The sequence below is a fragment of the Capra hircus genome, chromosome 4, assembly GCF_001704415.2.
Source record: "Capra hircus breed San Clemente chromosome 4, ASM170441v1, whole genome shotgun sequence".
Taxonomy (NCBI): Eukaryota; Metazoa; Chordata; class Mammalia; order Artiodactyla; family Bovidae; genus Capra; species Capra hircus.
In genome coordinates, this window is record NC_030811.1 from 88765673 (window position 1) to 88792435 (window position 26763).

A 26763-nucleotide genomic window follows, 5' to 3' on the forward strand; every position below is an offset into this window, starting at 1 on the left:
TTCAATACCTTGGCTTACGATTTCTGGCCTCCCAAACTGTAAAAGAGTAAATTTCTGTTGTTTTAAGCAATGAAGTTTATGGTAACTTGTTATAGGAGCCATTAGGAAGTAATACAGGGAAAATAAGTATAGGGTTTCTTTTTATGGTGAAGAAAGTGTTCCATAATTAGGCTGATGGTTGCATAACTCTGTACATATATTTAAGATCAATGAGTGGTACACTTTAAACAAGTGAATTGTATGACACATAAATTAATAGAACTATAATGTACATAAAACCTTACATAAATGGAAGTATATCTGCCATGATCTTTTATAATTCCCTTTTCATTTAAACATTTTTAGGTCTTAAGATTATAATCCTCATATAAAGAATAAAAATTTAAAAAGAAACACTGCTTCACAAGTTAAAAACTACCTAACACATTTAAAGTGAAGAATGAACTTAGCAGTCTACTTGAAGTTTAAAAATATTTAATATTATCAGGTTTAAAAACATTGATGGTGACAGCTTTACATGGCTCATTCCATACATTTCATAATGTAAAAGGGCAAAACATTACTAGGAAAGAAATGAACAGTTGGGTTTGTAAAAGATTTACTGATCACATATAAGTAATTAATATAACAAATGTGTAACTCAATTACAAAACTTTTAGAGACAACTGGGTCAAATTTGCTGATATGTTATGCTAAGGAAAAGAAATTATATACCTTTTTAATCTATAAGAAGTTCAAATTCAACATTGACAGTGTATAACTATCAGTGATATTCTAGTGACCTAGAATTTGCTATAAGTAACTTTCTTTTGCTAGGTAATATTAACAGAGTGAGCACTGAAGAGGTATAATTCTTTTTTAATCCCTGGGTTAAAAAAGTGATATAAATTAATGATGGGTGCTAAGCTTGACATTTTGTGTTAAAAAGATGGAATTATTTAACTGTATTGAATATATTTCATGAGGAGTTGATTACATTTTAACTCCCAAAATGTATTTATGAGATTTTATGAGATATAAGTGTATGCTTTGACTCACTCTGGCTTGCTTTTAAAATGGAATACATTTGGCACTAAATGGAACAAATGAAGACTAGCAAAATTATGAGACTAAGCTGCTCCATCAGAACTATCTTTGACTTACAGTTCATACTATTTCTTAGTTTTTGACTGAAGAGAAACAGACATAACTACATAGCACTTCTATGATGTATGAAAATAGAATCTAGAGCTAACCTGAGACTGCTTCAATCATGAGTCAGTCCCCCATTCTGCCATAATCATACTTACAAATGTGAAATTCATTTAAGAATTCATATTTTCACCAAGTGCTTATAATTTTACAAGTTTTCTTGCTAGATTTGTTCTTGGTTATATGGCCAGCTGAAATACGGTCTTTCAATTGAGGAAGGAAATCATAGAAAATCTATTTTACATGAATCTTACTTTACTTGAAAATTCCTTGGGGGGAAAAAAAAAAAAAACAACACACCAAACTAAAACTTTGTGACTGCACTGCACTCTTGGAACAAAGCACGGGCGGCCATAGTTTTGAGTCTCCAATGAATCTTGAAGTTCGTTCACTCAGCTTTTCATGTTTCAAGGGTTTCTTCATTTGCTCCGCAAGTGTCAACAACACAGATTAAACAACTTGTTACTGGAAAAGCTCGGACTTTGGAGTTGGCGACCCATTTGTCTGTTTCAGTATTATATTCAAGGATGTTTCCTAGTCGACCCACACCTTGAAAACCAGCCAAGACGTAAACTATAGAGCCGACTGCTGCACACTTCACTGTTACTCCCTTCCATGGCATTGGTGAGACCATCTTCCATTCGTTTAACTTAATATCATAATATTCCACATTGTCCAGACCACCTTCAAAAGAATAAAACATGAATAACTATGTGAACAATTCTACCATCTCTTAAAGTAATAATAAAAGTTGTAGCAATTTTACAATGAATCCTTACATATCTACTATCTAAATTCTTATTCTGACTTTAACGCAATAGGAATTTAACTTAATTTTTTATTTATCATTTTAGAACCATAAATACTTAAAATTTATTCTGTAAAACTAAAAATGTTCTATCTGCTGTGGAAAAACTAAAAAGGAAACCACTCAATGAAGTTTCTTTCTGATTAAGTTTGATTATAATTACCCAAATGTTCTTTTTCCTTCTACCATGTATCTGTCAGCAGTTTATGAAAAATAGCAATGGAAAGAGACAGAAGAAGGAAAAGAAGTCATTTCATTGTTATTCTTAAATATTGAAGGTACTGACTAAAATGAGCTTTGTGGAATCTATCTGTAGATTCAGTCCAAATTCTACATTTTCAAAAGCAATTTCTTGGACTTCCTTGGTGACTCAGTGGTAAAGAATCTGTCTGCCAGTGCAGGAGACATGGATTTGATCCTTGATCCAGGAAGACCCCACATGCTGCAGAGCAACTAAGCCAGTATGCCACAACTACTGAGCCTGAGCTCTAGAGCTCAGGAGCTACAGTCACTGAACCCACATGCTCTAGCGCCTGTGCTCCGTGACAAGAGAAGCCTGCACACCGTAACTAGCAACTAGCTCCCACTCGCCACACTAGAGAAAAGGCTGCACATCAATGAAGACCAAGCACAGCCAAAAATAGATAAATACAATTATTTTTTTAAAGCAGTAATTAAAGATTCTTTCAGTTCAGTTCAGTCGCTCAGTCGTGTCCGACTCTCTGCGACCCCATGAATCGCAGCACGCCAGGCTTCCCTGTCCATCACCAACTCCCGGGGTTCATTCAGATTCACGTCCATCGAGTCAGTGATGCCATCCAGCCATCTCATCCTCGGTCGTCCCCTTCTCCTCCTGCCCCCAATCCCTCCCAGCATCAGAGTCTTTTCCAATGAGTCAACTCTTCGCATGAGGTGGCCAAAGTACTGGAGCTTTAGCATCATTCCTTCCAAAGAAATCCCAGGGCTGATCTCCTTCAGAATGGACTGGTTGGATCTCCTTGCAGTCCAAGGGATTCTCAAGAGTCTTCTCCAACACCACAGTTCAAACGCATGAATTCTTAAGCGCTCAGCCTTCTTCACAGTCCAACTCTCACATCCATACATGACCACTGGAAAAACCATAGCCTTAACTAGACGGACCTTAGTTAGCAAAGTAATGTCTCTGCTTTTGAATATACTATCTAGATTGGTCATAACTTTTCTTCCAAGGAGTAAGCATCTTTTAATTTCATGGCTGCAGTCACCATCTGCAGTGATTTTGGAGCCCAGAAAAATACAGTCTGACACTGTTTCCACTGTTTCCCCATCTATTTCCCATGAAGTGATAGGACCTACATTATTTATAAAAATTAAAATATCAAATTTAATCAATTAGAAGAGTAATACTGATATGTTCACGAAGTGTTTAAAAATGTTTAGGAAACAGTGCCATTCAGAGCCTGGATAGAAGACTTAAAAGTTTTAAATGTTGTATTAAAGTTCAAATATTTCTGTCACTCAACAGTTCTTAAGCTAGTGTGATGCCATTCCCCAGAGAGTATTTGGAAATAGACAAAAGCCATCTGAGACTGTCACAATGACTGCTGGCTACTACCTACATTCACAGACAGGAATGTTAAATGTATTATGATGTTTCATAAAATGTTAGTTCCAGAAACTATAAAAATAAATCTAATGATGTATGTAATTAATGCTTGTATCAAGATCTCAAGAAACATTTTTATAAGTTAGGATAAGGAAACATCAGCAAATTCACTGATAATGTTGAACAGTGAATTAACATCACATACCTAAGCCATTCTGACCACCCACAGCAAATATCTTGTCTTTTACAAATACCAGCCCATGATTCTTTCTGGCTTCAATCATTGGACACAGCTCAGTCCACCTGAAAAAAATTAAGGAAAGTGTTTAGTATACTTGTTTACAAGAAGTAAAAGGACTTATATGAATTTACAGGAAAGGTCTGTTATCCCAAGTAAGTGCTCAGTTACAGCTCACATACGTGTATACACACACAAATATGCACATCTGAAAAGCTAGAAAACAAAAGTTAACTGGTTTTGAGTGATTTACAGGTGGGGTAAAAAGATTTTCTTCTTTCAACTCCAAAATAATATGGGAAGTAGAGGCTATCTGGAGACTACTGTCATGTTTTTGGAAGAAACCCACTTCTATAGTTCACAATAACTTGTAAAACAGAAACAAACAAGAAAAGGAAGATGTGTAAGGAAATATAAGGCATTAATACTGTCATATGTAGTTTTAATTAATATTTACGTAAGTAAGTAAAACACAAATTTATCATGGGCCTCTAGCAATCAGCAAATCAGCCTATGTGTTACTATTCACACATCCATCTTTAAATATACACTTAGAACTTTTAGGCAGCTCTAGTAACTAAAGTACTACTATCATTCTGTCACATTTAATAACTTATTAGCACACTGCTGTGTTCACAGCTCTATTATAAAGAACGAGATTGAGAATATAATGTGGACCCACGTCAGAGAATAATTCACAGGTAGCTTTACACACACCATTTTGTTACTTTTTTAATGAGATTCAATCTTTTTGCCTAAACTCCCAGACATATAACTGACACCTGTGATTGTGCAGGTGGTGCTCTTAACGGGTGATATAAATCAAAAGGCTCCAGACAACCACCCAAAAAAAAAAAGGGGGGTGGAATCTGGCATGAGTATAACTCTCTAATATGGTTATTTATAACTCTTCTTTTTAGAGCATAATGAACTCTGAAATATCAACAACTCTTGTAGCCTTATATTTACATACTTCTGGTTTATTTTAAAAATAGTTCTGACAGTCACTACTCTCATTTTCTGAGCATTTGGTTAAAGACCTCCCATTTTTCAGGATAAACACACAGGGCCCCCCAGGGGAAAAGGTCAGTGTACAACTCAGTAGTGGGAGAGCCCGTACTCGACCTCTGGCAGGCTCTGCACTCAGTGAGCTGTCAAAGTGCATTAAACAGAGTATCTGACTGGGAAAAATTCAATATACCTACCCCTTTCTTCTTTATGATATAAGAGAATTTACACTAGCTTTTCACTTAGGAAAATTTAGGGAATTTAAATGTAATAGAAAATATACAGAATTCAAATTTAATACATAAGCTTAATATATAAGTTGTGTAAATTTAAAAATATTCCCCAAACTGATTATATTCACCTAGTTTTTTAAAAAAATATTGATGTTGTAGATTCCTTTATACATTTCCCCCACTACTATGAACAAGAATATATTGATTTACACTGATACTACCTAAATACAGATCTCAAAATTTAGAAGCCTGGAGTTTATATGGTATGGGTTCTACTTTTAAGACCTTTTTAAGAAATGAAACAATAATTAGCAGAGTGAATGAGATTACAGTTTTCCATCCTGTATGCTTTCTGAGTATAGAATTTACGGGAGGCAAAGTAGAGACTGATAGAGGAGGGAGGACCATCTGTATACACCCTGCTCCTACTGTTTAGGACAAGAGGGGCCGGATAGCTGGATAGCTATCTGGCTGGATGGATGATAGGATTAGGATAAGGGGTATTGCCAGTGATCCCTGGCCAGTACAAAGGTACATTTTTAAAAAACATTGAGAAGTATTAAGTTTGATAATCTCAAGAGATTTCCTAGTCTCAACACTTTAGCAAAATACAAGTTTTAAAATAGAAGTGCCAGTCGCTCAGTCGTGTCCGACTCTTTGTAACCCCTTGGACTGTAGCCCTCCAGGCTCCTCTGTCCATGGGATTTCCCAGACACTGGAGTGGGTTGCCATTCCCTTCTCCAGGGGATCTTCCCAAACTAGGGATCAAACCCGGTTATCTTACATTGCAGGCAGATTCTTTACTGTCTGAGCTACTAAGGAGGCCCCAAGTTTCAAGATAAGCTTCTTTCAGTTCTGTCCCTAACATGGAAGACTAGTAGAGCAAAAACTGAGAAAAGAACAACTGCAACCGCACTTTTCTCTGGGAAAAGAGTTAATGGTTTTGCTTCCTTAAATCCTTCAAAAGTAGGTGGGAAGCACAAACAAACAGCTGCAAATGACAATCATATTTTATAATTAAATGTTTACTCTTCACTAAAAAAAAGCAATAGCTAGAGTAGAAGACTTGTATGTTCTGTAGCCTGGCAGTATTTTCTAAATACAAACCTTGAGCACAAGAGTTTTGGTGCAGTTCTTTGGCATAACATTTAAGTTGAACATATTCACCCAATAACTTTTTCTGGTAAAGGAAGAATAATCCTTTCAGATGAACAAGTGGATTTTCTTATTAAAGGTCTATGTATGTTTCTGATTATTAATAAAAGGTCTGACTGGAGTATCATCTGTGTTCATTTTCTCATTAGTTAATTACACTATACTTACCACCACTCCCACTATTCAGTAACTAGTGCATTTCCTTTGGCTGTACTTGATGGGTTCCATCATTAACAAGATCAGAAAAACTGGTTAACCATTTATTTCTTTATATTTTGCTTTTTAAAAAGGAGTTTACTTCTCAGTTGATTAAGAATAATTTTATTTAATATATGTGAATCCAAACATACCCTAGTCAGCACAAATTACCAAAAAAAAAGATGTTATATTTAGGGCTATCATTCATTTAAGCTAGAACCAATATATAATATTTATAATTAAAGGCAAATTTACCACTGATTATAGATTGTTTTCCCCTCTCTACACTTATTGATATCTCAAAAAAAAAAAAGCATTTTGAATCTGATGAATCAGTCATACTTGCTCATCCTCAGGGATTTATTTATTGCACAAGCAGGAAAGAAAGAGAGGGGCTCCCACAAGATACAAGGTCAAGCCATTTCTTAAGGTGTAGAGGAAGGGTCCAACCTATACACGTGCCCCTGAACCTAGCACATTCTAAAGTGTATGTATTAATACACTCTTAATATAAGAACAAAATGCTTCTGTTGGGTTCCTTCTGCCTTTTAAGATTTTCTTCCTTGGAGCTTAAAGAATACAGTTAATAGTGAAGTAAGATTTTTAAATTGATGGTACATACGTTTCTGTGGCAGGATCATAGACTTCACACGAATTCAAGACGCGCCCAGAAACGTTGTTCCCTAAACTTCCACCACAAACATAGATCAGGCCGTTGGCTTCCACCATCCCATGGCTGCAGCGCTGAGTCAGCATGCTGGGCTTCGTGTGCCAGCTCTCAGTTCTCGTATCGTAGCACTCAAATAAATACAGAGCTGAGTTTCCTGTAAAAGAAAAGGACCGCATCTTGATTAGCTTAGTATGTGTGTGTGTGTGTGGGGGGTGGTGGTGAGGGGAGCTTGGAGTGAGCTGACTGAGGAACTGAATCATTAATTCCTAAAGGAAAGATTTGAGGGTTGTAGAGTCTTTTCTATTCTCAAGCAACAGCAGCAAAACATAGAAATAGTTTAAGAAAAAGCTATCCTTGTTTGTATAGACCTTGGAAAATATTCAAAAAAGGATCTGTCGGAGATCCTTGGTGATTGGTAATTACCAATTGGTAATCGGTAAATTGGTAATTAAACTTTCAGAAAAGAAACTGGTTTGATTTCAAAAGATTTTCAAATTAAGTAAGAAACGTTATATATGTCTTCCAGCCCAGTCATGCATGGTAGGAATTAACTCAACCTCAAATGTTTCTAAAGAGGAGAAAAACAGCTGTTTACAGATGGCAAATCCATACCTTAAATTATAAAACTACTATTTGAGAGTATCCTAAGGATTGTCATGTGATGTTCTGGAATACCCACTGCATCACTAACAAAACTATTCTTCCTCACTGTTATCAGCTGTGTCGAGAATACTGTTGTATAAGCAGGCTCTGAAATCATGCCAGTCCATTCTTAGGTATACACTCATAGCACTGTTGTATGTTTCTGGTGTTCTTTGATTATACATTTTAATGGTAAAACACACTCGTCCTGTGTTACAACTTTTGTACATTACAGGAGCTCAGTAAAGTTTTTTTTTTTTTTAAGAAATGATACTATTAAAGGTCAAGTGTGTGTTTCTTTCCCAAGAAAAAAAGAAGTTAGAACTTACTGAAATTATTGCTCATCTCCAAGTTTTCTCAACTTTCCTAATGTTTAAAAACAATAGCACCCTTGTAATTCTCTATCAAAACCAAAGCCTACAAAGAGCAAAGAATACCAAATGGAAGAAGTAATATCATGACTAACAATAACTTCTTTTTAACTTTTCAAACATTTCCAATCTAGTAGATTCAGTCAGTTGACACAAAGGAAATACACAGTACATAGTAGATACAAAAAAAAGTTACTATTTAAGTGAAAAATTAAGTAAATGATGAAGAAATGAAGTTATCTACTATACTTTCTACAAAAATTATAAAACTTCCTACTACATTTAGGATTTATTGTTATTTCAAATATGCTGTATTAGACATTCTGTGAAGAATGCTTTTAAAGAGGGGAAAGGTCACCTCCTAAAGTCACATTTAGAAAATATAACCTTTCTTGTACTCATTTTACAAACATTTGGGGGTGGGGAGTAAAAAATAAATGTGCTGACCAAAAGTAAAACATTCTTTGGGCTAATATAAAAATCATCAAAGAAAATAAAAAGACTTAACAATTTAAATTCCATATCTTATACTTACTTGGTCTTCCTAGTTTTGTTTATAAGCCCATTATTTTGCTAAAGAAATTATTTGAAAAGATGAAAGCATATAAAAGCTAATATGCATCTAGCCTGCATGTAGAATATTGACTTAGAAATTTTTTTCATTTAGAAAAGGAACACTAGTAGACACTAACAAATTATCAATGAGAATGGTTTTTATACCCATACCTACATCCCGTTCTGATCAAAAGGCCCAAGATACCATTACCAGTCATTACATTAAAAAGTGAAAGCATGAAGCAAATAAAAAAGATTCGTCTTACCTTTTTCTGATACAAAAAAAAGCAAAGAAAATAGATTTTAAAAGCTTGACTATAATAAAGAGATCTTAAAGGGTCTACAAGTAAGCCAAACTCTGGAATCTTTAAAGCAAATAATATGCATCCATGTGTACATTCATGCTAATTCACTTCAGTCATGTCCAACTCTGTGACCCTATGCACCGTAGCCCACCAGGCTCCTCTGTCCATGGGATTCTCCAGGCAAGAATACTGGAGCGGGTTGCCATTCCCTTCTCCAAGATTAGGTATATAAAATAACTAATCCACATGGCACCAATGAAGTTCAAATCCAGATGACGTCAACGAAAGCTTTATCATGACAGAAATTGGATAATTAACATAATTTAAGATGAAGTTCTCTTAATGATTTATATAGACTAAGGTAAACCTTCAAGGAAATGTGCTCTAAAATATGACAGCTATGTATTTAAATTATGTCAAAGAGTATCTGGACAAATAATACCAACTCTATTTAGATATAAAAGCCTATATATACACTTGGCTTTAAAGCACAAATACAAATACTAAATAAGTCCTTACCAACTTCGGAACCTCCGGATGTATAAATTTTGCCTTCTGCAGCACACGCAGCAAGGCTGTCTCGAGGTGTTGGAGGGCCCAGTTTGGAATACCAGCTATCCTTAACGACATTATAACAGTCCATTCGCTTTATAGGGAAAAGCTGGGAGCCACCCAAAATGTAAACTACATTGTCCCAAAACACGCATGCTGCATCTCTTCGTTTTTCAAAGGGGCAGCGGATGTCTGTCCAGCTATAATCCTGTAATAGGAAAGGACAGGAAGCTTTCAATGACGGAAAAATATAACTGAAAAGGAGGAAGCAAAGATACAGTTGAGAACATACAAAACATAAGAATATGTTAGTTTATCAGTATATATAAGAATGTTGGGCTTGAAACTATTATCTAATTTCGTGTGATTTCTTCTTCAGAATGTTGGTTAATTGTGGCAGAAGGCAAGAGGAAGACAGAGATGGCTTTGGGTTTTTTCTGGCTCTAAAATAAACTATAATATATTTGCATTCATCACTACCACCCAGTCTTCTATTCCTTCTGTTACTGAGAACAATAACACAAAATTCTAAAATAAGTAGTTTTGTTAAAGACTTTTTTAAAAAAGAAATATGTGCATCCCTTCTTTGCCAGATGTATAGTGATGCAAAGAATTAATGGATAATTTGAAGCTTAACTGCCATTAGCCTACTGATGTCTAAAGACAGAAGGCATTTTGTAGACTTCTGAGAGAGATTTTTTTTTTTAAATATTCAGTTGAGTCGGTATAGTCAGCCAGACTCTTAAAGCTGTGATATTTGTCATATACTTGGAGTAATCTGAAAGCTCAAATGTTTCCTTCTCAATGAGAAGAAATGAGCGCCTATCAGCACTTCACAAAAAACGCTGCTCACAGCACCACCACTTTTTGTTTGATGCGCATGCCTGTCTTCTATGAAAATATGTGGGGGAATGCTTCCAAAGTTACAGCTTGTTGGATCCTCCCCCTTTTAAAGCAAGGAAGCTACAGTGTTCTGGATGCATTCTGAAAATGACTGAAAATAATTAGGGTCAGACCAAAATCCAGACAATTCCCAATCTTATCAAGAAAAGCACTGTGTGTGATTGATTAATGCTGAGTTCCCTTTGGGAAAATCTGACTGTTATCTATCATGCTAGCTCATCAAAGCATCATAGGACATAAGAAATGATCTCTTCAGGAAAAAGAGCACCTGATGTAGAGTATCTTGACCCCCAGTAATGATAAACATTCTGCTTCTTAGGTGACCAGAGAAACAGAGCCTTAATCCCTTTTTTATTCTCAAAGTAGAGTCTATTGAGTCCCCATGGGCTACTCAGTGGTATGTTTATTGGTAGGCACACAAAACTGTAAGGTAAACATCATCCTGAAATTTCAGTTATAGTCAATGGATTTGAAAAACTGAGGAAGAATATTGTAGAAATTTGTTTCCTTAGGGAAACTGCATAGTACAGAATGGGAAAAAGTAAGTAATAGAATATTCTACAGGGAGCAATATCTCAAAAGCAAACAAAGTTAATCTCTACCATATTATGCAAATTATTCATAATTCCTACCTGACCAGGTTGAATAGCAGAGAAATACAGTTTTATTAATGTTATATTTAGTGAACCTCAAGTCTTGCCACTCTTATACCCAATTTATTTGATATTAGAAAGTAATATGCAAACGATTCCAAAGATATCTTTAAGAACATGTTTCCAAGCTCTTCCTTAATTTCAGGATGAGAAGGTTGGTCAGGCATTCTTTGAAATGGTGTCTAACATCTGCTACTCTTCAAAATGAAAAGAGCTACCCATGCAGATGTTGGAACTAAGAAAACAAAAATGCTACTTCTTTTAGCTCAATGAACTTACATAGACAAAAGGACATGAGGTTCAGAAGAGTGAAGTAATTTGAAAGAGCTTGGTAACAATAATTCTAACCTTCCAGTACTACTCAAGGACCTGAGTAGGGAATGGATGATTATTAAGTCATACAGGGCTAGGTTATGCTTATTACTCAAGAATTGAAATAAATTGCTCTCTCAGAACTGTAAGTCGAAGGGAACTGATTAGCTAGTGTGTATGCATGGTGTGTGTGAGACACAGGAATAGGCACATGCTTCTGTCTACTTGCAATTTGGGCTCTGATTTCTCTAGAAGTCCTCAAAGTTTTTAAATCTTTTCTGACTCTTCCACTATACATGTTAAACACTATGCTTGCCATATAGAATATTAGCCATATAGAATATTCTGCCTAATAGTTCATCTTCTAGGCAGATAAGTGAAATGATCTTTCCTTGCAAGAATTTCTACCTTGAATGAAAAATAAGACTTCATTTCACATAAACAGTAATGTTTCATACTTGGGCTCATTATATGTATCTGTCAGGTGTTAAATGCACCTGTATCATCTGGCTTAGATTGTATGCAGGGGAGTTTATGGTATTTTTTCCTGTGTGTGTATCGGCCAAGCTCCCTTGGAAATATGCCCAATTCCTTCAATCTGTGCTTCATCCAAAATAGAGAATGTGATTTAACATCTGCCCTTTAATAAGTTATATACTGTCTAGGAGATGTGCGTAGTTGAAGAAGCAAGCAGAGAGGGGAAAACAACAGATGGGAAGTCAGGCCTGTCAGCTTAGTGGATGTGAGTGCCAGGTCTTATTCCACTGACGGGACCACTCCCAATCCTGTAGGTGGAGGAAGAATTACTTACGGCTGTCTGCACACATGGACTATGGGCAAGGTAAAAGCACATGGAGCTTTCATGTTAGCAACAGATGGATGAATAGCACTAGAGTCACACTATATTTGTGAGCAGGAAATTGTTACCCTAAAAATATAATTTAATTCAGTTAAGTTTTATTATCCATTCCAGGCAAAGTTGGCTTAAACTCAACATTCAAAACACTAAGATCATGGCATCCAGTCCCATCACTTAATGGCAAACAGATGGGGAAATAATGGAAACAGTGACAGACTTTATATTTTGGGGCGGCAAAATCACTGCAGATGGTGACTGCAGCCATGAAATTAAAAGACGCTTTCTCCTTGGAAGAAAAGTTATGACCAACCTAGATAGCATATTCAAAAGCAGAGACATTAATTTGACAACGAAGATCTGTCTAGTCAAAGCTATGGTTTTCCAGTAGTCATGTATGGATGTGAGAGTTGGACTATAAAGAAAGCTGAGTGCCGAAGAATTGATGCCTTTGAACTGTGGTGTTAGAGAATACTCTTGAGAGTCCCTTGGACTGCAAGGAAATCCAACCAGTCCATCCTAAAGGAATTCAGTCCTGAATATTCATTGGAAGGACTGATGTTGAAGCTGAAACTCCAATATTTTGGCCACCTGATACAAAGAAGTGACTCATTGGAAAAGACCCCGATGCTGGGAAAGATTGAAGGCAGGAGGAGAAGGCAATGACGGAGGATGAGATGGTTGGATGGCATCACCAACTCAATAGACATGAGTTTGAGTAAGCTCCGGGAGTTGGTGATGGACAGGGAAGCCTGGCGTGCTGCAGTCCATGGGGTTGGAAAGAGTTGGACACAACTGAGTGACTGAACTGAACTAGGCAAGGTTCTATGCTTAGCTGCTGAGAAGATATGAAAATGAGAAAACTGGGAAGTCTATAAAAAACACAGGTAGAAGGATTTAAGTTTTGAAAAATCACCTCTGCATGCATCCCCACGTACTATAGAGACACACCCAAGTATAAAATCCTATCTTTCCCGGTCCCAGTCAACCTTTCTTGCCTCTGCTGTGATACATCACATTCTAGACTTTTTTCAGGATCAAGACTTTTTTTGCAAGCTTCTCTGATTTCCTTTTTCTGCATTCCTACCACACTGAAGTTTGGAGTTGACGACAGTGCACTTCATTACATCTTGTGTGATTTTTCAGCTGTAGGACACTGCTACAGGAAGTGAAAAGCTTCCTGAGTTGATAGGATGTAGTATTTTTCTTCAAATGCCTTAAGGCAAAAATATCAGCCTGATATTTTCCTTAAGAGAGAAGTCTGATTTTATATAATCTGCATTCTGAAAACACATGAATCCTCAAATAATAGAAACATTACACATGTAAATTTTAATAAGCAAAATATGAAAAAAACTTTTTAAAAATAAAGACTTGAGAACTTTATTTTGTATCATTTTGAGAGAAAAGCAAAACTAGGGGAGAAAGGAGGTTTATGCCAGATGCCAAAGCATTCCTAGACATAGTTTCATGAAAAGTACACCTATATCTAAATTCCTTTTTTAAAGGAAAAAGTTGGAATCCATTCAGTTAATATTTTGTATGCTTTTGCTTTTTATGAAAAAATTTAACAAGGTATATTCATACTTAGGATTAAATATATTCTTTTCTTTCTATCTATCTAAACTCTATCAGTAAGTTCCCCTCAAAGTTCCATGAAGCTTGCTGGGCAAATGCATCCCAGAGGGATCTCTTCTTTTCAGACCACCACTGCTATCATTACCTATTTTGTACTGAGAGAGTTAATTCTGAGGTGGGTTGATAAGGAGTCTGGGGCCCTCCTTATACAAATGTTTTATTTTTCTACATTCCTTCACCTTAATCACATAAGATGGTTTTTTATTAAGATCTGAGTTATTATGGCAACAATCTATTTTGCCTAAGACCAACTTTATTCAAGCCCAGAACTAATGATTACACAACAAAACAACTCACCTTGCTCAGTGGTATGTTTTTCCTTAAGCTCTGTACTAATGATTATATTCTTTGGAACTCTGCATTCAAATGGATCTATCTTTCCTTTTCTCCTTTGCCTTTCACCTCTCTTCTTTTCACAGCTATTTGTAAGGCCTCCTCAGACAAACATTTTGCCTTTTTGCATTTCTTTTTCTTGGGTATGGTCTTGATCCCTGCCTCCAGTACAATGTTCATCCATAGTTCTTCAAGTACTCTATCAGATCTAATCCCTTGAATCTATTTCTTACTTCCACTGTATAATCATAAGGGATTTGATTTAGGTCATACCTGAATGGTCTAGTGGTTTTCCCTACTTTCTTCAATTTAAGTCTGAATTTGGCAATAAGGACCGCATGATCTGAGCCGCAGTCAGCTCCCAATTTTGTTTTTGCTGACTATATAGAGCGTCTCCATCTTTGGCTGCAAAGAATGTAGTCAATCTGCTTTCCATATTGACAATCTGGTGATGTCCATGTGTAGAGTCTTCTCTTATGTTGTTGGAAGAGGGTTTTTGCAAACTCTATTAGCCTTTGTCCTGCTTCATTTTGTACTCCAAGGCCAAATTATAGCGAGAATAGAAAGGAGAGATAAGAAAGTATTCCTGAGTGATCAATGCAAAGAAATAAGGAAAACAATAGAATGGGAAAGACTGGAGATCTCTTCAAGAAAATTAGAGATACCAAGGGAATATTTCATGCAAAGATGGGCACAATAAAGGACAGAAATTGTATGGAACTAACAGAAGCAGAAGATATTAAGAAGAGGTGTCAAGAATATACAGAAGAACTATATTAAAAAGATCATCACGACTCAAATAATCACGATGGTGTGATCACTCACCTAGAGCCAGACATCCTGGAATGCGAAGTCAAGTGGACATTAGGAAGCATCACCATGAACAAAGGTAGTGGAGGTGATGGAATTCCAGTTGAGCTATTTCAAATCCTAAAAATTGATGCCATGAAAGCACTGCACTCATTATGCCAGCAAATGTGGAAAACTCAACAGTGGCCACAGGACTGAAAAACGTCAGTTTTCATTCCAATCCCAAGGAAAGGCAATGCCAAAGAATGCTCAAACTACCTCACAGGCTAGCAAAGTAATGCTCAAATCCTCCAGGCCAGGCTTCAACAGTACGTGAACCGTGAATTCCAGATGTTCAAGCTAGATTTAGAAAAGGCAGAGGAACCAGAGATCAACTGCCAACATCTGTTGGGTCATCGAAAAAGCAAGAGAGTTCCAGAAAAACATCTACTTCTGCTTCTTGGACTACGTCAAAACCTTTGACTGTGTGGATCACAACTGTGAGAAATCCTTCAAGAAATGGGAATACCAGACCACTTGACCTGCCTCTTGAGAAATCTGTATGCAGGTCAGGAAGCAATAGTTAGAACTGGACATGGAACAGACTGGTTCCAAATCGGGAAAGGAGTATGTCAAGGCTGTATATTTTCACCCTGCTTACTTAACTTATATGCAGAGTACATCATGAGAAACGCTGGGCTGGATGAAGCACACGCTGGAATCAAGATTGCTGGAAGAAATATCAATAACCTCAGAAATGCACATGACACCACCCTTATGGCAGAAAGCAAAGAGCTAAAGAGCCTCTTGATCAAAGAGAAAAACGAGAGTGAAAGTTGGCTTAAAACTCAACATTCAAAAAACTAAGATCATGGCATCTGGTCCCACTACTTCATGGCAAATAGATGGGGAAACAATGGAAACAGTGACAGACTTTATTTTGGGGGGCGGCAAAATCATTGCAGACGGTGACAGCAGCCATGAAATTAAAAGATGCTTGCTCCTTGGAAGGAAAGCTATGACCAACCGAGATAGCATATTAAAAAGCAGAGACATTAATTTGACAACAAAGGTCCATTTAGTCAAAGCCGTGGTTTTTCCAGTAGTCACGTACAGATGTGAAAGTTGGACTATAAAGAAAGCTGAACACCAAAGAATTGATGCTTTTGAACTGTGGTGTTAGAGAAGACTCTTGAGAGTCCCTTGGACTGCAAGGAAATCCAACCAGTCCATCCTAAAGGAAATCAGTTCTGAATATTCATTGGAAGGACTGATGTTGAAGCTGAAACTCCAATACTTTGGCCACCTGATACGAAGAACTGACTCACTGGAAAAGACCCTGATGCTGGGAAAGATTGAAGGCAGGAGGAGAAGGGGACAACAGAGGATGAAATGGTTGGATGGCATCACCGACTCAATGGACATGAGTTTGAGTAAACTCTGGGAGTTGGTGATGTACAGGGAAGCCTTACTATATAACAACAATGTATCTTGCTCGAGGACAGTTTCTCCCTCTTACCAGGAACCTTCTGACCAATCATGTTATTTTAAGACTTACGTTGTAGGAGTGGGCCTGGTATGATCTTTTTATTGTTAACAGTTAAAGAAGTATATACGGTCTTGATAAGACTGAGTGGGACACTCTGCCTCCTTCTGATGTCTATATCAGAAGCTTTCTCTATCCCTTTTTCACTGTCATAAAACTGCTACACAAAAGCTCTAAATCAAGCCTTGTCTCTGGTCCAGAAGCTAAATTCTCTTCTTCAGAGATCATGACTCTGACACAGTTCAAGGTAAGCTATCAGTATCACGACTTTTAACTGGTTACATTCAGTGGCTGCTTTACTGACTGCAGCCTCCGTCTTCTCTAACTGCTTCAAGGTTGTGTACACCTCATACACTTTGAGTTTGAGGGACAGGACTGTGATATATATCCTTCACAATCCCCGCTGCTGCCCAACCTGAAAATTTCAAATTCTGGTTAAACTGCACTTTACAACCAGCTGACTGTACAGTACGCTGTCATACAATCTCTTGTCATTTATAACAAGTTAATTATCTCTTATACTGATTACCAATTTTCAAAGAAAATCATCACAAGAAACCTCTCTGAGCACGATTTAATCCTTCTAGAATAATAGTTCTTACTGTGCCTTGGGATCATGATATGAACAATTACCAAAGGTAGCCAATAGTCATTTCCAAGTGACATGATACAGTAAAAATAGGGATAATTTCTTTCATTCCCAGTTGGTTTTCTTCAGCCTGATTCTTGCCCCGCTAGCATTGCATTTATGTACCCACTACCCTCTAGCTAATTCCAGGATGACTAGAATCCTTCGAAACACCACATAGATTTATCTTTCCTAGTCACCTCATCCTTTCCCACCTAGGGCCCTCAATCAAATGCCTACAACTTTGTTTCTGTCTTCTCTCAGTCTTTTAAGGGGACTCATCTGTTAATTCGTAATAATTATGGCTGACTGTGGCTTATGAGAGCGACTCTGAAGTCATCCCTCCCACGGTAAGTTGTATCTTCAAAGTTTCTTGTGCAGACACAGTGATTAAACACAAAAGGAACTGATCCCTGAAGCGGGGAACTTCAGGTACCACACTTTTGTGGGGTACAAGGGCTGTGAGGCTGACTTTAGAACAAAACTACAAAAGTGTGTTATGGAGATGCTTCATAAGGAAAAAAAAAGAGGCTATCAATATTCCTGTTTTAGAAAACATTCTAGGAAGGCACTCTACTGAGAATTCACCTCAGAATGTGTTCCAATCTCTTCTATCTGAACTTGAGGACCACCAAACTGCCTGCAAACAATCAGGTTGAGAAATACTTAATGTGCATAAGCTGCAAAGAACCCTGGTTTTACCACTGTTACCTATTATACGGACAACTGAGAATGTTTAAAGGACACCCATGTTGACCCATACTTGCATTCCAGCAATGTCAGTCCCTGGGGGGTACAGCTATGGGTCCAACCCACCTGGAATTACTGCTGTCCTTTGTGGAGATTCTGTTCTGACAGATGCTCCTAATCATTTCAGCAGCACTCCCTCTTGGACTTCAGTACACTATTTGTACAACACTCTGCTGGTGACAAACACCACTGATGCACTCTTACAAAAACTTCTCTAATTTTTTAATGTAATAACATTTTCCTATAAGGTTTATACTTCTCTTATGCACAAGTCTTTTAAAATCGTATGCAACATATAATCGCCAAGTTCCACCTTGATGATAGTGTAGGACCGTCTCCGTACACATTGGGCCAGACACTAAGCTCAGTGATGAGTCTACTTCAGAGCTGTGAGCAGGAAAGGTACTTAGAGGCAATTCTCTGGTGGTCCAGTGTTAGGACTCCGTTCTCTCATTGCCGAGGGTCCTGGTAGGGGAACTAAAAGCCCCACAAGCTGTGTAGTGAAGCCAAAAGAAAAAGATACTCAGCATAAACCTTTTGAATCTGATGGTTCTGTAAAACATGGCACCATTGGTTTTCTGCCTTTGCAACCAGGACTGGTCCTCACTGTGTTGTTCTTACTCCTTGTCTGGTTTTAGCAGGATATATGCAGAATCCCTTTTTGTCTGAGGCAGAGTCTCCTATTTCTCCACCATGTGAAAGTGGTGAGCCAAGACCCCTACAAAGTTTTAAGCCCTCAAAGCTTATCATTTCACTGACAGGAATAGTCCAAATAATCTGGTCAATTAAGTCAACTTTTATTTTGGCATCAGTATTATAAAACATTCCCATGCTACAATTGAGAACACAAATTCTGAGAACAGAGCACTGGATTCAGACAAATAACTCTTCAGTAATCATTAAACACTTGAGAAATATCAACAGGGACAGTGGGGAAGGGGAAGAGGAGACTCAGCAGAATTCATGAAAGGACGACAAGAACAGTATCATTTCAATTCAATATAGCAACCCAAGATTTCTACTACTTTATCTACTTATCTACTAGAAAAAATATTCATTTTTTATCATCTTTCAATCAGCAATTAATATAAATATTTGCTGCTTCTCATGAGTGATATCCAAGGAATATCTAAAGACAACACTTTATAGGGATACTGCTTAATTCTAGATAATTCAACTAAGTAGTACTGCTTAAATTGTCTCTTTGAAGATCAATTCAGTCAAAATAATCATTTGGAACAGGTATAGGACACATATTAATGGGTTCCATTAATGATAGCTAAAACCATTTTAACATCTCTGAAAATATTAAATTCAAGAAATTTAAAACAATTCCTATACAGTATTTATTACTAAGCAGTCTACTTGAAATGGAAAATGAAATAATGTTCACTCTGGAGATTCAAGGTAAATAACAACTTATAGAGAAATCTGAAATGGAAAATGAAATAATGTTCACTTTGAGGATTCAAGGTAAATAATAAGTTATAGAGAAATCAGCCTCCTGACTTTAAATATTAGAAATAATAAAGACAATCAACTTATATTAAATAAGAGTAAATGGTGAAAATTTTTAAGATGTAGTTTCAGCAAAAAGAAAGGAGAGGGTGGAACTTCCAACAGAAATATTTAATAAGTATTATAATGGGGTGCTAATAGTGTTAACATCAGGAAATGAGTAATAATTGATGGAATAAGAATGTTTTTATTGGTAGTTATATCCTCAATTATTTAAATTTTTCCACTATAAGTCTAAGAACTTGTGATTGAATATACAGAAGAGCACCAAGTATGTGCCATTTATAAGAGCAAAGCAAGACATCAAATGAGATTTCTGAAGTTACAGTCTCATTTCCAGGCTTGTGCAGCACACTCATCTTTTTTCAACTGTTCAATAAAAAAAAAAAAAAATCAAGGAAATTGTTACAACTACAGGCTAGAAACAAGTGCTAGTAGTCATCCATATTTGCCTTACTCTAAAAACAATGCTGTCTCCCAAGTGAAATCAGTATTCTCCTTGTACCTCTGTACATCGAAACAGACATCTACTAATTTACCAAAATATACTTTAATTGCATTTTTAACTGTCTAAATTGACACCAAAGTTAGGAGGGGTGTAACTATCATCAACACCTGAAAGCTGTAGTCATAGAATTATAATTTAAGCTCCTATGACTTCAGATTTTTCTTGGGGGAGAAAAAGAACTGATATGTTTCCTGCTCCTGACTCAGAAGGATCCTGAAAAATTAAAAAACAATGAAATTAAATAGCCACTGAAATGTCAACAGTCTTAACATTACCTAGTATGAAATAGATGCGTAGGTGCATCAACCTGTTAAGCGCACTGACAGGCTTTATGGTACCTGCCATTCACTCAGTCTTCTAAGGAAGGAAACTAGATGTCTTCAGTTAAAAAAAAAAAAATCAGCCTATATTCTGACTGTAGATAGATATATGACCCAAAAGCCAGTCACAGGGACAGTCCAAATATGATGATATTTAACCAATCTAACCTGCCACTCATTCCCTGGAGGTCTTTTTGGTATCTGGCAGCATATATCTTCTGTGGGTTATGAGTCACCACCATTATGACAGAAAGTGAAGAACTAAAGAGCCTCTTGATGAAAGTAAAAGAGGAGAGTGAAAAAGCTGGTTTAAAATTCAACATCCAAAAAACCAAGAGCATGGCATCCAGTCCCATCACTTCATGGCAAATAGATGGGAAAACAATGGAAACAGTGACAGACTATTTTGGGGCGTGGCAAAATCACTGCAGCTGGTGACTGCAGCCATGAAATTAAAAGATGCTTGCTCCTTGGAAGGAAAGCTATGACCAACCTAGACAGCATATTGAAAAGCAGACACATTACTTTGCCGACAAAGATCCATCTAGTCAAAGCTATGGTTTTTCCAGTGGTCATGTATGGATGTGAGAGTTGGACTATAAAGAAAGCTGCATACCAAAGAATTGATGCTTTTGAACTGTGGTGTTGGAGAAGACTCTTGAGAGTCCCTTGGACTGCAAGGAGATCCAACCAGTCCATTCTAAAGGAAATCAGTCCTGAGTATTCATGGGAAGGACTGATGCTGAAGCTGAAACTCCAATACTCTGGCCACCTGATGCAAAGAACCGACTCATTGGAAAACACCCTGATGCTGGGAAAGATTGAAGGTGAGAGGAGAAGGGGCGACAGGATGAGATGGTTGGATGGCATCACTGACTCAATGAACATGAGTTTGAGCAGGCTCCAGGGGTTGGTGGACAGGGAAGCCTGGCGTGTTGCAGTCCATGGTGTCACAAAGAGTCAGACACAACTGAGCAGCTGAACTGACTGGTGACTCTTGATTGTTGCATCAGGGCCAGGTTGTGGTCTCCTCACTGGACCAGACTGAAGCAATCACTAAAACTTGGTTTATAGCTTACACTCTGGCTAGTGTGTATTTCTGTTACTATCTACCCAAGATCATTAGATGGAATTTCTTTTCAACTGACAGAGAAGATAAAGTTATTTCATAGTCTGACTTCAAGATCTCTAGACTCTAACTCTATGCTATAATCTCAGCTGCAGGAGCCCTGGTCTATCTCACCTTGCCAAAGGTCTCCTATGTGGATGCCTGTAACACTGATCAGTTCTGGAAACAGAAATGAACAGAAAATAGAAGGGATCCCACATGTCTTGGAAAGACAAGTGTTTCCCAAAACAAAAGTTATCCTAAAGTATGGTGTTGCTCACAACAGGGTTCCTAGATGTCCACAGGTCTGCAGCAGGGGTTGGCAAACTGCAGGCTAAATCCAACCAACTGACTGCTTCTGTAAATAAAGTTTGATTGGAATGCAGCCATGCCCATTTTTTAATGTATTATTTATGGCTGCTTTCCGGCTACAGCATCAGGTTGAGCAGTTATAGCAAAGAATATGTAGACTATAAAATTGCAAGTGTTTATTATCTCTTTTAGAAAAAGTTAGCCAAGCCCTGATCTACATCATATTGGTATAACCCCTTGGAAATGAAGGACAGCTTGTTGCCCCAGGCATCTTCTAACACTTTACAGATGACACATATCCTGTGTTTGGGTGTCCTACATTTAAGCTCTAACTGGGCAAACCAAAAAGCTGCCAGTTGTGAGCAAAACCTGGAGTCGCTTTCTAAGTGGGACAGGTGACAGAAGTACAGCTCAGCTGCTTAGGCTAGCCTGTGACCCTAGGGCATTGAGTTGCTGCTTATATAACTTGAGGCATGTCCCAATATGACCACAGAGCACACCCCTGGGATTCTAGAGCAGGGCCAACCTACTTTAGGCAGGTGCCATTTTTTCAGGAAATAGCTCCTGGCTGGCCACTAGGGTCTGACAGACAGCAAATGTCTGACAGCAAGGGAAACCAGGTGAGCATATCGTTAACCCATTTTGAATAGTGTTACCTGACCTACCCCATCAGCAACAGCATGGTTTCAATCCATGATCTAGTATTTAGACACAGAACTGGGCTTTTGGAGGTCTCAAAGGCACAGAACATCCAAATGGGATAATCAGACCCTTCCTCAGTAGGCTTCTCCCTCACCCAGGGTTATGTCTTCTTGGAGGTAGTCTTTCCACATCAGCTGACAAATTTGAGACCTGAGCTTGGTTCATCTGTGATAGTACTAGCCAAAAGTACTAGCTTAAGCATTACAGTCCCTTCAGGAATGGTACTAAGGCATAATACAGAAAAGACATATCCTGATATGGCAGATTTTCAAGCAGTTCCTTTAATTGTTCAGTATGTCATTCAGTAGAGGAAGCCTCAGGTCAGTTTTTTATCAACTGTCAGACAGTGACTAATGGTTTACCCAGATGGTTATACCTGAAATAAGCAAAAATGAAAAAAATGCTGACAAGGAGATTTGAGAAAGGATAATGTAGAAGCCCGCCCCACCCCCTTCTTCCAAAAGGAAACAAGTTTGAGTCCCACATGAATTCTTACTGGAGTGCCTACAGCTGCAGCAAAGTCTTAGTAATCATGTGGTTAGGACTGTGTCTGCATCTTTCCTCCCCAGTGTGATGCTTGCTCAGTGGGCTTATGAGTGACTACAGTGCAGTGATAGATGCATGCATTATCTACAGAAGTCAGTGGCTACAGAAGTTAATGAACCTTAATGAGAATGGATACATGTATATGTATGGCTGAGTCCTTTTGCTGTTCACCTGAAAATGTCACAACATTGTTAATCGGCTATACTCCAATATAAAATAAAAAGTTTAAAAAAAACAACAAAAAAAAACAGCTAATGGCCCTTCCTTACCTGAGGCCTACGTGGCTATCCACTACTGGCTAGCACCCACTTTGTGGGCAATACTGACAGATTCTAAGAAGCTGATTTGTTATCATACCTTGAGGGAACCAGTTAGTTACCTAATGCCATGCTGACTACACTGGAACCGTCCCATTATTGAAGGGACAAAGCTCCATCCTCATTGAAATTGATATTTATTCTGGATTTGGACTGGCCCATGCTGTCTTTTGCACTCTTGACAACACTACCCTATGTGTATCACCACTATCGTATTATATAGAAAGCCTCCAAGGACCCACTTCTCAGAGAAAGTAGTATCAGAAGTATCCTGATGTAAAAAGGATGCTCTGGACTCATCCATGTATCTATCAACAAAAAATGGGGCTATTAAGATGATGAAAGAGATTGTTAAATGCTGAGACTCAACATCAGTTATGGGTACCATTTTGCAAGGTCAGGTGCTATCTTTTTAGGATTATGGTATGTGTTCTGCTTGGCCAGTATATATAGCAATAGCAAAATATAGCAATATCTCTCCAACAGCCAAAAGTCACGGGTCTAAGAAACAAGAGGTAGAAATAATGAATGGACTTGCTCATAATCTATTTTTAAAAATTGTGTTCCTAGACCTGTGACTCAAACTCTGCTGCCCAAATGGCATAATGTAAAAAACATTAAAATTGGTAATAATATCTAGATGGTTGGACTAAAGGTAATTTTATCTTTTTCCTCATGATGGTCTAGATTTTTCACATTTTCTAGAAAGACTATTATTTTATATTCAAACATAATTACTAAAGGGGAAAATAAAACCCTATAGCTCCAGAAGCAGATTTTCATTGAAAATGGCACATAAGTAAAGCAAGGAGTTGCAAATTAGAAGAGCTGCTTTCCCTTTTTCATAATGGTTACTATGTAGCACTCCAGAGCAGTCACAGAGACAGTTGAAATCTGACTAAGCCTCAGTTTCCTTATTTGTAAAATGAGATATAACTATGTATCTCATAAGGTCTATGAAAGAACACCATAAATTATAACATCTCTGAGTCATTACTATCGGTGGTAGGTGCCAGTCTATCTGCTCAGTGCTTTTAGAGACAAAAACAAGGATAAAAGTTAGTTACCTTTGGGTTAAAATATCTACAAGACTGTGGTTGGGAGCCTCCAAACAGGGCTATGCGGTAGTCATGTTTCTTCCTTCTGGGCCTTGTACCTTCTACCAGTTCTTCTCGATCCTCTGGAGAAAGGAGATGATATCTCATCCCACCTGTAGAAAAATACATGGCAACTCTTCAAGAACTTCGGGCACTTTAATACTTACTTTGAAAAGGAAACAAACAAAGCAGTGCTCTTAGTTCTGTAACTTTTTTTTTCCTATCATCTCTCTGACATTTATGGAAAGAGTGAGGGGGAATGAGGCAGGAGAAATGTATAATAATCTGAGTGCTAATCAATTTATCATTCTCCATCATCACCATTAATGTTAAGATTGTCCTACCCACTTAGTAAATATCAGTGAATCATCTGGCTTTTCAAGCAACAGCAGCCATAATATAAATTATTGAAATTCAGATCTCCTAACCCAGCAGTTCTCAATCTTCACTGTACATTAGAGTCACCTAGAAAATCTCAGAAACTATTGCTGGGGCCTACCCCAGCACAGTTACATCAAAACCTCTGGTGGAAGGGTGGAGGCACTGGTACTGCCCCTTATATGTGGTTAAAAGATTAGCAACTTCATTATTTGGGAACTTGTTAGAAATACTAAATCCCAGAGCTACTGAATTAGAATCTGCATATTTAACAAAATCCAAAAGTAACTCAGATGCACATAAAACTTGGAGAAGTACTTACTGCTTAGATGATCCTAAAATGCAATGAGGATTCATAACTACTGTGATCTAAAATCATTCTTTAAGCAATTACTTAATTTTGCCAAGTCAAGGGACACACAACAATTAAAAACTTTTAAGATGTCATTTCAAATCAGTGTGGGAAAAGTAGATTATTCAATAAATGATGACAGACAGCGATATGAAGAAAATACCCAACTTCATATTTTACTCTAAAGTAAACCCAAATCAATAGAATATTTTTAAATGTTTTTTTTTTTAAAGCCTTATAAATGAACTAAAAGAAAAACAGGAAAAGTTAAAAACAAAATAGGCCCAGAATGAGGAAGCCTGAAAGTGAAAGTGAAGCCACTCAATCGTGTCTGACTCTTTGCGACCCCACGGACTGTAACCTACAAGGCTCTTCTGTCCATGGGATTTTCCAGGCAAGAATACTGGAGTGGGTTGCCATTTCCTTCTCCAGGGGATCTTCGCAACCCAGGGATTGAACCCAGGTCTCCTGCATTGCAGGCAGATGCTTTACCGTCTGAGTTACCAAGGAAGCCTAAGGAAAGACAAATAACACAGAAGCTTAAAAAAAAAAAAAAAATAGAACTACATAAAATTTTAAGTTAAATTATTTCATAGCAAAAAGAAAAAACAAAAAATCAAAAGACAATGACAGGATTTCCCTGGTGGTCCAGTGGCTAAGACTGCACTCCCAATGCAGAGGGACCAGGTTTGATTCCTCATCTGGGAACTAGATCCCACATGCAGCAACTAAGACTCAGTGCAGTCAAAAAAATAAGTAAATGTTAAAAGAAAAAGACAATGACAAACTAGAAAAGAATTTATAAATCATATAAAAGACATATAAGAGATACTCAATATTAAGATGATCAAATAACAGAAAGTTAGATCATGTATCTGAACAAAGTTCATAGAAAAAGAACTAATTACAAGTAACTCTGAAACATATGAAAAGATGCTCATGTGCTCTAGTCAGAGAAATACACATTAAAATCAGACTTTCTCATACATCAGACTGCACAAGATCAAACTATCTGGAACACAGGGTATGATAAAGGAAGCAGCATTTTCCTACACTGCTGGTGGAGACGTGGATGAGTGCAAATTATCTGTGAAATTATTATTTCATACCTTTTAGCCAGCAATTTCCCCCTTTAGGATTTTATCAACCTAAAGTTCACTGTCAGGGAAGTGGTTAAAAATTATGGTTATCCACACAATAGAATACTAAACATGGTTATTGAGATGAAAAAGGAAGGGTAATATGTACACATAGGATGAATTCCAAGAAATACTGTGGAATGAAAAGAAGCAAGATGGGAAAATTCCCTGGTTGGGGAACCAAGATCCCACAAGCTGACAGGAAGGCAAGGGAGAAAGACATAGAAGAGTACACAGAATGTGACATTATTTATTTTAAAAATTTATATCTTTATTTATATATATTTATACATAGTTTATACAAGCATTTGTCAATAAATGACTGTGTATGCACAGACTCAAGACTTCTTTTAGAAGGAATACAAGATAATAATGGTTACTTAGACTTTTCACTATCTACCCTTGAACTGTGTATGATGTACAGTATTACTGGTCCAAAAATAAAATAATGCAACCAATTTTCAATACATGCAGAAAACACTTCTGTTCATGATGCTGTGTTGGGCTTTTATAAGAGGAATATAGAGAGAAGACAGTTTTGGATAAC

The 26763-nt window shown here is 37.3% G+C and overlaps 1 protein-coding gene across 5 annotated transcripts in view; it reads right to left on the minus strand.

Annotated features, from left to right (window-relative positions):
* Positions 458-26763, minus strand: part of KLHL7 (kelch like family member 7) — a 54318-nt gene continuing 28012 nt past the window's right edge. For all 5 annotated transcript variants that reach the window (XM_018047321.1, XM_018047322.1, XM_018047324.1 and 2 more), the window contains 5 exons: positions 24318-24460; positions 9479-9719; positions 7039-7240; positions 3790-3887; positions 458-1875 (listed from right to left, as the gene is read on the minus strand). In XM_018047321.1, the coding sequence (XP_017902810.1) occupies positions 1592-1875; positions 3790-3887; positions 7039-7240; positions 9479-9719; positions 24318-24460 (968 nt within the window). In that variant the 3' untranslated portion in view covers positions 458-1591. The remainder of the gene's footprint in view (positions 1876-3789; positions 3888-7038; positions 7241-9478; positions 9720-24317; positions 24461-26763) is intronic.